The 16604-nt window shown below is 31.3% G+C and overlaps 2 protein-coding genes across 2 annotated transcripts in view; one reads left to right on the top strand and one right to left on the bottom strand.

Moving 5' to 3' along the window:
- Window positions 1-536: 536 nt before the first annotated feature.
- Window positions 537-16176, bottom strand: LOC134708527 (serine/threonine-protein phosphatase 2A activator-like). Its single transcript, XM_063569148.1, has 10 exons — window positions 16059-16176; window positions 9918-10015; window positions 8417-8503; window positions 7694-7819; window positions 6152-6269; window positions 5377-5476; window positions 4766-4890; window positions 4386-4486; window positions 3513-3620; window positions 537-859 (listed from the first exon to the last, which is right to left on the bottom strand). The coding sequence occupies exons 1-10, from the start codon at window positions 16165-16167 to the stop codon at window positions 785-787; spliced, it is 1047 nt and encodes a 348-aa protein (XP_063425218.1). The 5' UTR covers window positions 16168-16176; the 3' UTR covers window positions 537-784.
- The window catches only part of LOC134706152 (uncharacterized), a 28652-nt gene continuing 28175 nt past the window's right edge, over window positions 16128-16604 (top strand). The window contains exon 1 of the mRNA XM_063564860.1: window positions 16128-16216. The gene's annotated coding sequence lies outside the window, so the exon portion shown is untranslated. The remainder of the gene's footprint in view (window positions 16217-16604) is intronic.

Below are 16604 nucleotides of genomic sequence, written 5' to 3'. Positions count from 1 at the left end.
CCATGGCGGCCATCTTGGTTGGTTGGCCAGGTCATCGGACACAGTTTTCAAGCAAGATACACCAATGATGATTGTGGCCACGTTTGGTTTAATTTGGCCCAATAGTTTCAGAAAGAAGATTTTTGTAAAAGTTAACGACGACGATGGACGACAGATTGCGGACAACAGACAACGGACGCCAAGTGATGAGAAAAGCTCACTTGGCATGAAAAAGATGAGCTAAAAATCTAAAAACTTAGCCACATGTGCACCTACCCAAAATAATCCAAATAGTGATCAAATGTGCTCTCAGGTAATTAGTTACTGCCCAAATAGTGACACCAATTTAAATAAATTTGACAGAAGATACAAAGCTAAGACTCAAATTAATTACTCATCAACATTATCAAGGTATAAACCAATAAGACGCCCAACATATATATAATAAAAGAACAGATTTTAATCATGGAAGACCATCTAGGTTAAAAGCAATTCACTGGTCCTTAAATGGAAATATACACAGAGTAATATATATAAATATATTAAGAAAGTAAAAATCAAAATTAAACAAATTGTATTTTTTGACACTATACATGTATATATCAATGCAAAAGCAGTAACAATATCAATGGTTTATAGAGTTGTGCAGTACGTACAAAAATGGACTCAGACATACAGATAAAGCACTTTACATTGATTCAGCATTGGTGCTACAAGATGTTTGAAGAATAATTTCAGATATTGCTTGCTTGTGAATGTCTGATGCAAAGCTAGGTGTTTATTGTGAAGAACTTATTGCTATATTTCATCCTTCTGCTGGTCTGTATGGTAAAAGACTACCAAATAGAAAGTGCTGGATGACAGGCCACTTGGCTAAAACCTAAAAATACAATAACTTATGTGAAAATAAATAGATAAAGACATGCAAATGGTTGTTTGGTTAAAATGCATCCATGAAAGAATATATTATATTTATGTTTTTTATGCACCTTTGTATAAAAACAACAAAACAATCAAAGTAATTTAATACTTCAAAACTTGTATCATTTAAAGAAATGTGCATCTTTGAATAAAATGTGTCCATCCTGAGTAATAAAAAAAGTTGCACCAACATTCAATTTCTTTAGAATAAGAGATGAAATATTGAAATTCATAATGTGTCTTTTTTGTTCAATAGATAAACCAATTAATTTGTTTATCTATTGAAAAATGTTATCAAAAATATTTTTGTGTGGCCTGTCATTAAGTTAGAGAAGCAAGACTTAGGTCTTGTGATTCTTGCATCTGCAGTCAGTAGATTTGTTTTTGTCTGCCTACAGACTTTTAAATGTTTTATCTAGCCACTGCAGCTTTAATAATTTTCCAGTTTTGTGCTGACCTATTGGTTAGTTTAAGGTGTATACCTTTGACTTTGAAACTTTTGCATAGTTTGCATGTTTAAAGGTTGCCATACTATATACTGTGAATTCAGAAATTATTGCTTGCATTTATTATTGTGATTTTGACATTTTAGACTAAAATGTGATTTTAATGTTTGGGATATTGAGAAAAAGCCAGTTTTATTAATTTAAACCAGATGCTCCGCAGGGCGTAGCTTTATACGACCGCAGAGGTTGAACCCTGAACGGTTGGGGCAAGTATTGACACAACATTCAAGCTGGATTCCGCTCTAAATTTGGATTGTGATTAAATAGTTGACACAGCATAGGTTTCTGACACAGAATGAATGTATTCAAATGAACTTAAAATTTTTGTTTTCTCTTAGAGCAATTCACTATGCTGTTGAATATTAATCCTCTCAAAAAAATGTTTGAAGAAATTTTCTTTTTATTTATGAAATTTCAAATGAGAAAAATTGAACCCAATTTTTTAATCACATCCCCCTTTCCCTTATTCCAAAACTAATTTCAATTAAAATATTCTAATGGAGTTTGCAACAATTACTACTCATTTAAATACATCATAAAATATTAAGATGTAAAAAAACTGCTTGTTATCACTGAATGGTAAAGATTATTTAAATTTATCAGTTGGTAGTAAAAAGTGAATATACATTGTATATTGTATATAACAAAGATTTAAGTTGATTCTGGACAAAGAAAGATAACTCCAATTAAAAAAATTCTTGCAGATATTTCTTTCTTACTATACTGGACAAAGAAAGATAACTCTTAATTAAAAAAAAATTTGCAATTTCACAATATTGTGAAATTAGATATTTCTTGCCATTGCACAATACTGTGCAATTGAAAAGACTTGCTATTGCACAATACTTAATATAATAATTTTAGATCCTGATTTGGACCAACTTGAAAACTGGGCCCATAATCAAAAATCTAAGTACATGTTTAGATTCAGCATATCAAAGAGGCCCAAGAATTTAATTTTTGTTAAAATCAAACTTAGTTTAATTTTGGACCCTTTGCACTTTAATTTAGACCAATTTTAAAACTGGACCAAAAATTAAGAATCTACATACACAGTTAGATTTGGCATATCAAAGAACCCCAATTATTCAATTTTTGATGAAATCAAACTATGTTTAATTTTGGACCTCGATTTGGGCCAACTTGAAAACTGGGCCAATAATCAAAAATCTAAGTACATTTTTAGATTCAGCATATCAAAGAACCCCAAGGTTTCAATTTTTGTTAAAATCAAACTAAGTTTAATTTTGGACCCTTTGGACCTTAATGTAGACCAATTTGAAAACGGGACCAAAAATTAAGAACCTACATACACAGTTAGATTCGGCATATTAAAGAACCCCAATTATTCAATTTTGATGAAATCAAACAAAGTTTAATTTTGGACCCTTTGGGCCCCTTTTTCCTTAACTGTTGGGACCAAAACTCCCAAAATCAATACCAACCTTCCTTTTGTGGCCATAAACATTGTGTTTAAATTTCATTGATTTCTATTTACTTTAACTAAAGTTATTGTGCGAAAACCAAGAATAATGCTTATTTGGGCCCTTTGTTGGCCCCTAATTCCTAAACTGTTGAAACCAAAACTCCCAAAATCAATCCCAACCTTTCTTTTGTGGTCATAAACCTTGTGTCAAAATTTCATAGATTTCTATTAACTTAAACTAAAGTTATAGTGCGAAAACCAAGAAATTGCTTATTTGGGCCCTTTTTGGCCCCTTATTCCTAAAATGTTGGGACCAAAACTCCCAAAATCAATACCAGCCTTCCTTTTATGGTCCTAAACCTTGTGTTAAAATTTCATAGATTTCTATTCACTTTTACTAAAGTTAGAGTGCGAAAACTAAAAGTATTCGGACGACGACGACGACGACGACGACGAAGACGACGACGACGACGACGCCAACGTGATAGCAATATACGACGAAAATTTTTTCAAAATTTGCGGTCGTATAAAAATTACAAAATGTGAGCTTAAAATATTACGATTATAACCCTGTCACATTTTGCAATAATATAAACATTGCAATAATTTCTGAATTTACAGTATTTAAATTACCCATAGGAGAGACAAACACATTTATTTGTGTTTAACCCATAACATACCTCAGCTTTATACATTTTAATTAGACCAGAATTAACTTTTTCCCAGTGAGGAACTGCACTTATATTCCACAACTGATTGGAATGCTCAGCAAATGGACCAGTTTTTACCTGTAAAATGATATACACTGTAATCATTTCATATTGTTTCTATAAACTTAATAATAAATAAACAAACAAGGCTTGGAGTGATCTGTAGGTAAGCACTGTGAACTTAATCAAAGGTGAGCTCATTTCCTAAATCCTGCGTTTTAAAATAATCCCCCCCTTTTTTCTCCATAACCTAAAACACCTATATCCAACATCACGATTTTTGTTTACCTTTATATCCCACAAGCATGTCATCCCCTCTCCATTCCAATGTTGATTTAAGAGTTCTTTTCACGTGATAAATATTGTAAACTTTGACCTCTAGATGTTGAAAGTGTGGAGTTTATATTATCTTGTTGATTAGATGATTCAGGTTTACTTGAATATTTTTTTTATATGAAACAGTGTTGCCTTTTGGTTATAACTCAAATATTTTTACTTGAACAAGTACAGCTATATTTTTCATTTCATGTGTGAACCAACTCACTGGTTGGCACAAATGATAAATCAGATTCAATGGGGAAAGTTAACAATGATTTAAAGCATTTAAAAAAATGGACTTGACTCCGGGTGCAGGAATTTCTCACTACATTGAAGACCTGTTGGTGACCTTCTGCTGTTGTTTTTTATTTGGTCGGGTTGTTGTCTCTTTGACACATTCCCCATTTCCATTCTCAATTTTATTGAACAAGGAAATGGAATATACTTTTTTTTTCAATTCATGAAAGTGTGTTCTCAAGAAAATATATTAATCAAACATATATATCTCAATAAAGAATGTCTTACCTGATTAATATATTGTATACAGCTTAAAAACATATAATCTTTTGAAAATCCTTCCGCTATTTCTGGTTTGACGAATGATTTTGGTAAAATTCTTTTATGACCTGCAAAACGGAGACATTGTTTTATGTACAATTAAAAAAAAAGGTGAATATTTGTGGTTTCATAAAACTACTGGTACTGTGGAAAATACTTTACTTCAAATGCAAAATATTTTTTTTAACTGAGACATAGCTTTTTACTAGAAAATATACAACAAATCAAATCAAAAGACATTATTAATTTTTTTTTTCTTTATTAATTTCGTGATTAACTTATCTCTTCTTAGTTTAGAAATATTTTGCCAATTGTATCTAATGAAGAAAACGCTTGCTGACTTTTACCTATAAGTTGTGCACTTCCCCATATAAATGCTATAAACTGGAAATCATCTAAACTCCATACTCCCTGGCTACCAGCTGGTTCCATTCTGTATGTTACTTGAAGCTTTCTTACTAGTTTTAAATATCTGCAATATAAATAATTCTGTTCAATATCAAAAGACATTGTTTATCCAAATTTATTCATAAAGTAAATGCATGTGCAAATACATATGCATGTGCAACTACAACCATAACAGTGGATTCATTTATTTTCCTGTTCTTTAAAATCTTTAGTTTCCTTCAGATTCAAATTTAGCTGTGGATTGTGAAACCATATAGCTCTCAGGTATGCAAATTATCCAAAATTATCATAAGGACCTTAAAGCTACAATCAGCTCATTCAGATCAAACCATGACTTTTCAACAGAACCAGATGGTGGCAAAAGCTCTTGTTGACCGTTTGATTTGTAATGCTCTGAAAATTATGTATCATGACACAAAATAAATGCAAGTCAATAATGAAAAAACACAAAGGTAATTTATTAAAAACAAATGTGCCCTTGCTAATCTGTGCTACACACTTGTGATATTTCAAATGTAATGCCCCAACTTTATAATCAGAAAAAACTTACTTTTCAAATATATTTAATGCAACTGCAACTGCATCTTTTTCTGACAAAGCCCCTATCTTAAACAAACAGCAGAGGAATGCAACAAAGGATAATTCATGGCCTAAAATATAAGACAACACTGAATATATTTAAATCTCATTATAACAGAGAACATAACATATTATATCAACTTAAATGTTGCAATACCATTTCAAATTAAAAATCATTTACATCTACTTGCCAGTGACTATTTTTCTTAATTTGACAGATAAGAAATCTATTAAGCTTACAACTGCTAGTAAGCCTTTGTTAAATTTGTTTGACATCAGATTTGGACTTCTTTTAAACTGAGTTTTACTGTGTATTGCTGTGTATTTTTTTTCTGCATTGGGTAGCTGTATAGGGGAGATTTGAGGTCTCACTCAACATGTTTCACACCACAGCTATTTTTCACCTGTCCAAAGACAGGAGCCTTTGGCCTTTGTTAGTCTTGTATAAATTTTAATTTACGTTCATTTATATATTTTTGAGTTTAGTATGACATTCATTTTCTCTGAACTAGCTCACATTTGTTGCTAAGGGGCCAGCTGAAGCCTGCTGCATTGTGCAGGATTTGTTTGCAGTGTTGAAGAACAATAGGTGGCCTACAGCTCTTATGTTGGGTTGTTGTCTTTTTGACACATTCCCTATTTCCATTCTAAATTTTATTTTAAGATATTAGTTTCATTCATGTCTACATGGTCTATGAGTTTGAAAGTATATTTAGTTTTAATTATCATTTTTTGTCATATCTGACCTGTTCCATAGTCAATTCTTGTACTATTACCAACACCTTCCACTAAGTACACAGCAACTTCTGGTACAGCTTTATGATATTTCTCATCTAAGCAGGCTTTAATCTCATCTTCTGCATTCTGTAATATGATTCATGACCAATCAATTTCGATGCAATGATTATTTCTTTGAAATGTAATACTACTATATCAAAATAAACAGCTGCGCCATGAGCTCATGATATGCCCGTCGTTTTAAGCAATAATCATAAAGTTTTTGAGATGCAATGTGACATGTGAAAACACATCTTTTTTAACAAAAAACTCAATAACTCTATATTAAAATTTTGAATCAACACCAAAAAGTATACAGATCTTAAAATTCGTATAACTAAGAAGTGTGTAAAGTTTTAAGCAATAATCATAAATTGTTTTTGAGATACAGCACGACATGTGAACCCCCCTCCTTTTAACAGAAAAGTATGCAGATCTTTAGATTAATATAGCTTAGAAGTGTGTAAAGTTTGGAGCAATAATCATTAATTGTTTTTGAGATACGGCTTGACATGTAAAAAAACAACTCCCCCTTTTTTTACAAAATACTTAATAACTCAAATATAAAATTTTCTATCATCACCAAAAATTATACAGATCTTTAGATTTATATAACTGAGAAGTGTGTAAATTTTAATCAATTATAAATTGTTTTTGAGATATGGAGCGACATAGGAAAAAACACATCCCTGCATAGTTACAAATTTCCGTAACTCAAAAAGTTTTGATCCAATTTTCACCAAAAGTATACAGATCATTTGACTATCATATGAAACAACAATATAAAGTTTCATGAAATTTGGATAAGTCATTCTCAAGTTACGGTGCGAAATTTTTTGACTAGACAGACGAACACCAGACATTTATATACCATGATACGTCCCGTCAAAATTTTGACGGGCGTTTAAAAACTGATAAAAGGTGTATTTTTATCCTAGAAAGTTTCAATGTAAAAAAACAATCAGTTACTAGAACATGATGGCCAAAACATAAAATGACAATAGTTGTAAAGAATGGATAAAATTACTACATGTTAATTGGAAAAATAGGTTTCTTTTTTAGATAAATACTGCTATGTGTTAATTTTATGCCTCGTTCACAATTGAATTTGAATCGAATTCACTAATCGCATTCACACACTCTTCTTTTTTAATTGGAATTGATTCGAAATGGCTAATTTGAATTAACCAATTCGCATTAGAAATACGTTTATGTTAATCTGAATTTAAAGTTAACGTCGTTAGGATAGTAAAGGGAATTTATAGTGCATTCCAATTTGAATAAGAATTGGCGTTAGAACGTTAAACGTTTCAAATTCGAATTAGTTAATGCAAATAAGATGTGTGATAAATGTATGGACACGTGAAGAAGAATTGCACCACAAATACAGGACTTAAATGGCATATCTGTAATATCTGACTCTGTTTAAACATTGTAAACACGATATAGTTACGTTATGAAAAACCTACTTGTACTCCCCCTGTACATGAAATATTTTCTAATGTACTCACATCTTTTAATTTTTTGTAGAAATCTCTAAAAGCTGTGTTACCAAATCTCTGTGGTTGGTCTGTTGGTGGTATCTCATCAACCCAGCCTATAAGCTTGTCTATTAAGTCGGATAACTTTTGGACTGTCTGAAAAAAGACATATAATTACTTTTGTAGCAAAATCATACAGCCAATTTCTAATGTTTTCATGTAAGACATGTCAATGAAACTAGAATCTCAAGTTATTAAAGTCAAAAGTTCTTTACTAGCCAAACAATTATCTATTACATGTACCAATAAAACAAAAATCAAGTATTGTAAATGATACCGGTATATATTGGTAATGCTCTGATTATATTTTTTAACATAAGGTTTGGGTTGAATGATTCATCCCTTCCAATCGATTAAGCAGCATAAAAAGGACAGAGAAAGATGCACAACAAGAATAAGTTGATCATGATCTCTCCATAGGTATTACAGACAAAAACACAGCTTCAGAAGAATAAAACAATGCTGTTCATCAGGAAATATCTGTGTTTCTATTGTCTAAATATTCTTGTTATCCAATTTTTGGTGGGAATTTACCCTTCTCAAATATATCACCTTCCATTTGAATATAATGCACAAGGCTATAAAGCAATAACTATAAACATTGTGGTTATCATAAAACTCCGCCTTTTAAGGTCAACCCCATTTGATACCATAATAACATGATAAACAGTTCTAGTGCAAATGTATACCTACAGCTGACATGAGATATTCATCTCTAATCTTTTTTCCTTTTATTGACTCGTTTACAGCTAAGATAAAACCTGTTAAATCTCTGTAAGCCTGGCAAATAAAAAGAAATAGGAGAAGTTATTATTCTGTTATAGATGTTATAACATATAACATGTATAATATTTGTATTAATTAATATAGGAAGATGTGGCATGATTTTCAAATGCCAATGAGACAAATATCAACAAGAGGCCTAATAATGTAAGCAACTATAAAGGTTACCAAACATCCTTCAAAAATGAGCAAAATCAATAAATGTTAACAATAACGTAAGGGTACCCAAATTGCACCGAGTACCCAAATTGCACCTATTTAGAAAAAAATAGCAATAAAAATCTTACAAGATTTCCTAGAGACTAAACAAGTTGTATTCTTATGATTTGATACTATGCCCGTCTTTCAACATAGGTAAACATATTTAGTTATACACAAAACGTTCACAGTATTTATCAACAGATGGACTGTTTACTGAAAAAAACAAAATGTACGAAAACGTCACCATGCGACTTCATCAAAACGTCATCTTTTTAAAATTGGCAAATACAATATATTATAAGTATCCATTTCGTAAAATATGAATAGTAAGCATGGACAAATATCCAATTGTTCCAAATATTTGAAGAAATTAAACAAAAGCTCGCTTATTAGACTTTTGATGATGTAAGTTTAAGCATGGATGCAATCTGGGTACTCTTCATTACAGAATATCATGGATAGTTTGGAGGTTGATTCAAACCCATTTTTTAATGACTCAATATGGACTAAAAATTAAATTGGTGTACGTATATGACAAAGAAGGATAGGGCTACAAAATAAACACAGTATGGACATTTTTTTCCTGATCATAAAAAAACGTAGGTGAAAAAACTGTCAAAATAGGTGCAATTTGGGTACCGTCACGTTAGATACATGTGTATTTTCTTGACAATTATAAAATTGGTAACTTGGAATTCAAATGGTTTTTTTCCTGTTTATTACATGCTGATGCACATAGATATCAATAAAAATATAACTGACACTTCTGTTTTTAAATGTTCATACTCCTAGCATCAGTCCAGAATTTGTCCAAATCAGCAGATTATAAAGTACAAATATGAATTGAACAATATTTGAAGCTGTCAAAATGAATTAATTCAGGAATAGGAAGAAATAAATTTGTCCATAATTGTTTTAACTTTTAAGTATGTTCCCTATTTGAATTTTTAAAACAAGGTCATAATTTAGTTGATGTGATTAAAAAAAAATTTTAAACTCTAAAATTTGTCTTCAAAAATAGTACCTGTTGCATATATTTGTTTTAATGTTGTATATATACATGATATACATGTACATGCATAATCTCAATAGTTTAAACATATTTTATTGTTCAAAATGACAAAAGAATTAGACACAAGTTTTACAACTTAGTAACATTTTCTCCAAGACATTATCTCAATAATTCTGAATTATTGATAAAAATACCTACTATTGATTTTTCCCAGTCAGGAATGTGTTCAGCTCGACTAAGTTCTTTTGTGGGAACTTTAAATTCATGATTTTCAATCACTATATCTGTATGTGCACCTGAAACATAAAGACTACATAAAATGCTAGTTGAGTTTTCACAAAGATTATTTTCACTGCTGCTTTTTTCAAGAACTTGGTTCAAATGGTTTAGCAAATACAAATGAACCTGAAAATCGAGTAAACAATACACAAAATTTCATTTGATATTCAAATTTAAACCCCAGTATTTGGGCATGTTGGCGTTTAGACCTATAACCTATTACCTCTGGGGCATTATTAACTATTTCTATTTACTGTTCTGATATTTATGATTACCTAGTATTTATGAAAGGCAGCTTCCCAAAAATATGGAACAAAAGTCTGATTACTTTAATTCATAAAAAGGGGAACAAATCTGACCCCTCTAATTATAGAGGTATCTCCTTGACTTCTAATTTGGGAAAATTATTCAATAAAATTATACACACTAGACTAATGAAGTTTATTAACACTAATAATTTGATAAGTGAAAATCAGATTGGCTTCAAAGAAAAAGCTAGAACAGCAGATCATATCTTCTCATTAAAGTCTATTGTAGACAAATATAAAACTAAAAAAAAGAAAATTTTTGCAGCATTTATAGATCTGCGAAAAGCCTTTGATACTGTCTGGAGGGAGGGTTTATTCTACATTCTACTCCAAAACAGACTTCCAGGCAAGCTTTTTAATGTCATCCAATCAATGTATAATGACAACCAATGCAGAATTAAATTTCAAAATGGTATGAGCCATGAATTTATATCAAATTGTGGAGTAAAACAAGGGGATGTACTTAGCCCCACTTTGTTTAATATTTATATAAATGGCCTTGTAAATGACCTTGATCATGCAAATACTCAACCAATTATTATAGGAGATGTTAAATTAACATCATTATTATATGCAGATGACATTATTTTATTATCTGAAACACAAGAAGGGCTACAAAATGCACTAAATGAGTTAACTAAATTTTGTTCCCTATGGAAACTTGATGTTAACAAACAAAAATCAAAAATTATAATATTCAATTCTAATGGAAAATCTCACTGTAATTATTTTAAGTAGAAAAAGAACATCTTGAGACTGTTAAATCTATTTATTACCTTGGAATAACTATAAATTGTTCAGGAAGTTTAAGTCATTCAAAAAAAAATCTTATGGAAAAAGGGAGAAAGACTTGGTTTAAAATTAAAAAAACAGTCTCTTTAGATAATTCCTGCAGTATGCTTGAAAAATTATTTGATACTTTAGTTGTTCCAATAACTCTTTATGGAAGTGAAGTTTGGGGTGTAAGCCAAGTGTTCAAAGATTCAGATCCATTCGAACATTTACATATTAAATTTATTAAAGAAATTTTTAGGTGTACAGTGCAAAACAACAAATGTAGCCTGTTTAACTGAGACAAACAGAATCCCTTTGTACTTGAAAATTCAGCTTTCAGCTATAAAATTTCTAAACCATATTGTAAACTCCCCTTACACTTTAGTCCATAAAATATATAATAATGTAGAGAAAAAAAGTAAATGGGTTAACATTGTAAAAGACTGGTTAAATAAATTAGGTTTTGGTCATCTCACTTTTGACACTTTTAATTTAAAATATCACATAAATAGTATCCAACAAAGAATCTATGACCAGGCTTATCAAATTATAAATTGTTCTATCAATAAATGTGAAAAATTAAATTTCTTTTGTCATACTAAAAGAATTAGAACTAGAGGCTCTAAAGAGCCTGTGTTGCTCACCTTGGACTATGTGCATGTTTTACAAAGGACACAAATGGATTCATGACAAAATTGTATTTTGGTGATGGTGATGTGTTTGAAGTTCTTACTTTACTGAACGATTTTGCTTCTTACAATGATATCTATAATGAACTTTGCCCATTAGAAACAGAGAACTATATTTGGTCAAAATTTACAAAAATTTACCAAATTAATGAAAATTGTTAAAAATTGACTATAAAGGCCAATAACTCCTTAAGGGGTCAATTGACCATTTAGGTCATGTTGACTTATTTGTAGATCTTACTTTGTTGAACATTATTGCTGTTTACAGTTTATCGCTATCTATAATAGTATTCAAGATAACCCAAAAAGTCAAAATTTCCTTAAAAATTACCATTTGGAGGGCAGCAACCCAACAACCAGTTGTCCAATTCATCTGAAAATTTCAGGGCAGATAGACCTTGACCTGATAAACATTTTTATCCCATGTCAAATTTCCTCAAAATGCTTTGGTTTTTGAGTTATAAGCCAAAAACTGCATTTTACCCCTATGTTCTATTTTTAGCCATGGTCCCATCTTGGTTGAATGGCCAGGTCATCGGACACATTTTTCAAACTAGATACCCCAAAGATGATTGTGGCCAAGTTTGGAATAATTTGGATCAGTAGTTTCAGAGAAGAAGATTTTTGCAAAAGATAACATTAATTTACGAAAAATGGTTAAAAATTGGCTATAAAGGGCAATAACTCCTAAACGGGTCAACTGACCATTTTGGTCATGTTGACTTATTTGTAGATCTTACTTTGCTGATCATTATTGCTGTTTACAGTTTATCTTTATCTATAATAATATTCAAGATAATAACCAAAAACAGCAAAATTTCCTCAAAATTACCAATTCAGGGACAGCAACCCAACAACCAATTGACCGATTCATCTGAAAATTTCAGGGCAGATAGATCTTGACCTGATAAACATTTGTCAGATTTCCTCAAAATGCTTTGGTTTTTGAGTTATAAGCCAAAAACTGCATTTTACCCCTAAGTTCTATTTTTAGCCGTGGCAGCCATCTTGGTTGGTTGACCAGGTCACGCCACACCTTTTTTAAACTAGATACCCAAAAGATGATTGTGGCCAAGTTTGGTTTAATTTAGACAAGTAGTTTCAGAGGAGAAGATTTTTGTAAAAGATCACTTTAATTTATGAAAAATGGTTAAAAATTGACTATAAAGGGCAATAACTCCTAAAGGGGTCAACTGACCATTTCGGTCATGTTGACTTATTTGTAAATCTAACTTTGCTGAACATTATTACTGTTTACAGTTTATCTCTATCTATAATAATATTCAAGATAATAACCAAAAACAGCAAAATTTCCTCAAAATTACCAATTCAGGGGCAGCAACCCAACAACCGATTGACCAATTCATCTGAAAATTACAGGGCAGATAGATCTTGACCTGATAAACAGTTTTACGCCATGTCAGATTTGCTCTAAATGCTTTTGTTTATGAGTTATAAGCCAAAAACTGCATTTTACCCCTATGTTCTATTTTTAGCCGTGGCGGCTATCTTGGTTGGTTGACTGGGTCACGCCACACATTTTTTAAACTAAATACCTCAATGATGATTGTGGCCAAGTTTGGTCTGATTTGGCCCAGTAGTTTCAGAGGAGAAGATTTTTGTAAAAGCTATTGCCGGACAACGACGGATGACGGACGACGGATGACGGACGACAGAGGATAGACACCAGACGCAAAGTGATGAGAAAAGCTCACTTGGCCCTTTGGGCCAGGTGAACTAAACTAGAGGCTCTAATGAGCCTGTGTCGCTCACCTTGGTCTATGTGCATATTAAACAAAGGACACAAATGGATTCATGACAAAATTGTATTTTGGTGATGGTGATGTGTTTGAAGTTCTTACTTTACTGAACGTTCTTGCTTCTTACAATTATATCTATAATGAACCTTGCCCATTAGTAACAGAGAAAAATATTTGGTAAAAATTTACATAAATTTACCGAATTAATGAAAATTGTTAAAAATTGACTATAAAGGGCAATAACTCCTTAAGGGGTCAATTGACCATTTAGGTCATGTTGACTTATTTGTAGATCTTACTTTGCTGAATATTATTGCTGTTTACAGTTTATCTCTATCTATAATAGTATTCAAGATAATAACCAAAAACGGCAAAATTTCTTTAAAAATTACCAATTGGAGGGCAGCAAGCCAACAACCGATTGTCCAATTCATCTGAAAATTTCAGGGCAGATAGATATTGACCTGATAAACATTTTTATCCCATGACAAATTTCCTCAAAATGCTTTAGTTTTTGAGTTATAAGCCAAAAACTGCATTTTACCCCTATGTTCTATTTTTAGCCGTGGCGGCCATCTTGGTTAGTTGACCGGGTCACCCCACACATTTTTTAAACTAGATACCCCAAAGATGATTGTGGCCAAGTTTGGATTAATTTGGCTCAGTAGTTTCAGAGCAGAAGATTTTTGTAAAAGATTACTTAGATTTATGAAAAATGGTTAAAAATTGACTATAAAGGGCAATAACTCCTAAAGGGGTCAACTGACCATTTCGGTCATGTTGACTTATTTGTAAATCTAACTTTGCTGAACATTATTACTGTTTACAGTTTATACCTATAATAATATTCAAGATAATAACCAAAAACAGCAAAATTTCCTCAAAATTACCAATTCAGGGGCAGCAACCCAACAACAGGTTAACCGATTCATCTGAAAATTTCAGGGCAGATAGATCTTGACCTGATAAACATTTTTACCCCTGTCAGATTTCCTCTGAATGCTTTGGTTTTTGAGTTATAAGCCAAAAACTGCATTTTACCCCTATGTTCTATTTTTAGCCGTGGCGGCCATCTTGGTTGGATGACCGGGTCACACCACACATTTTTTAAACTAGATACCCCAAAGATGATTGTGGCCAAGTTTGGTTTGATTTGGCCCTGTAGTTTCAGAGGAGAAGATTTTTGTAAAAGCTAACGCCGGACGACGCCGGACGCCGGACGCCAAGTGATGAGAAAAGCTCACTTGGCCCTTTGGGCCAGGTGAGCTAAAAAGGCCCCTATATATTGATATATGTAAATTCAAAACTGACCGATCAGTTTTCAGTAAATTTAAACTAAGTGCACATTCCCTAGCAATTGAAAGAGGGCTTATACCAACATTGAAAGAAGTAAACGCATTTGCTTATCCTGTAACAGACAAGAAATTGAGGATGAATACCATTTCTTCTCAATCTGTCCATGCTATACATCATTAAGGGATACCTATATATACAAAATATTAATAAAAAATTTAATTTCAATTTTATTAAATTGCAGTCCACTATAACTCTTAAGCATTTGACTGTACTTTTAAATAGCAGTCTACCAGTCATTATAAAAATCACCATAAAGTATATTAATGATTGTCTCTTATTAAGAACATCTGTATAACTTGTATTTCTTTTAATATGCAATGCCAACCTAATTTCTGTTTGTGTTCTTTTTTCAATTGTTCATGAACATTAATAATGTGTTAACTGTTGATATTCATAGCCTTTTTTCTTCTTTGCTGTGAATACCACTGTCACTCTAATATAATTGTAATCAATTTAACTATTGTAAGTTTATTGTCTTAATTTTGTATGCCATAACCATTTAATGTAAATGTGTTTGTGCGAATAAAATATTGTCTATTGTCTATTTAAAAAAAAAAAATATTAGTATAAAAACGTCAAAAATTGAATAAGAATGCGAAGTCATATGTCATAGGACTATAGTTGGCGTTAAACATGTTTAAACTAAAACACAGGTAATGCCTGCTTCATATGTATTAGTTAGTTCAAATAGTTATGACTTCTTGAGAGGCTATTTTAATTATTTTCTGCGACACAGTTCTAGGAAGGTGTCACAGAAAAAAAAGCCTACGAAGACCTCATATAAATCATTTGGACCTTTAAAAGTTCATATATAGTTGTCTCTTCATCTTTTTGAAAATTGGTTGACAACTGAATAACTGTTGTTTTCGTTGTCTTTTTTCTTCAACACTTGTTTTATCAACCCTTTGAAAAAAACAATGCAGCATAACTCTCTCTATTTAAAAACTTTCAGTTAATAAGTTTGAATATGAAAGTTTTAAAAAATCAAACAAAATTCACAAAAAATAGTTTATAGAATTATCTCCCCTGTCACAATATTTGTGTAACTTTAGTGATTTCCGCTTTTGAGAGCTCATATATTGAATTTAATTGAAACAACAGAGGAAGAACATATTCTAAGCATAGCCAAAGTAAAAAAATAAGACCTATTTTGATAAATTGAGACTAAATTACATGTTTCTTTCTCAGTTGCTTCTGCCATTTCTGTCAATCCTCTCAATGATCTAGATGAAAAAAGTAAAATAAGAAGAGAATGCGGATTACTGACAACGTTGATAAACATTTGTTGGCTACTTTATGTACTTTTTTACACTCAAAATATATAGCTAGAGGTAAAAACATATAGTCATACAAATTTTTTGTTGTGAAAAACACATTACTAACTTCTAAGAAAGATGACATTATTGTCAAATGCTGTTATTTATGTTTTCTATAGTGGGATTGTTTTGTAGTTTCCGGAAATTTATAACAAATAAATTTATTTAGAAAATAAGAAATTTTACAGTATTATAATAGGCAACTTCATAAGGTTCGGACAGCTGCTCAGTGCTGATTTTGCTTATCTGTCAATAATTACAGTAAAGTTAAGAATTTTCTCAATACCCCAATCACAATTTTAGGTCGGTTAAAAGCTCATTAGAGCTTATGTTTGTCTATGTTTTATATACCATGCCGACTCTAAATAAAGCTTATTTATTTACACAAGCCTAGGACCATGAT

This window comes from Mytilus trossulus, chromosome 2 (genome assembly GCF_036588685.1).
Source record: "Mytilus trossulus isolate FHL-02 chromosome 2, PNRI_Mtr1.1.1.hap1, whole genome shotgun sequence".
Lineage (NCBI taxonomy): Eukaryota > Metazoa > Mollusca > Bivalvia > Mytilida > Mytilidae > Mytilus > Mytilus trossulus.
The sequence above is the reverse complement of the archived record's forward strand: the minus strand, read 5'-3'. Positions and strand labels throughout refer to the sequence as shown.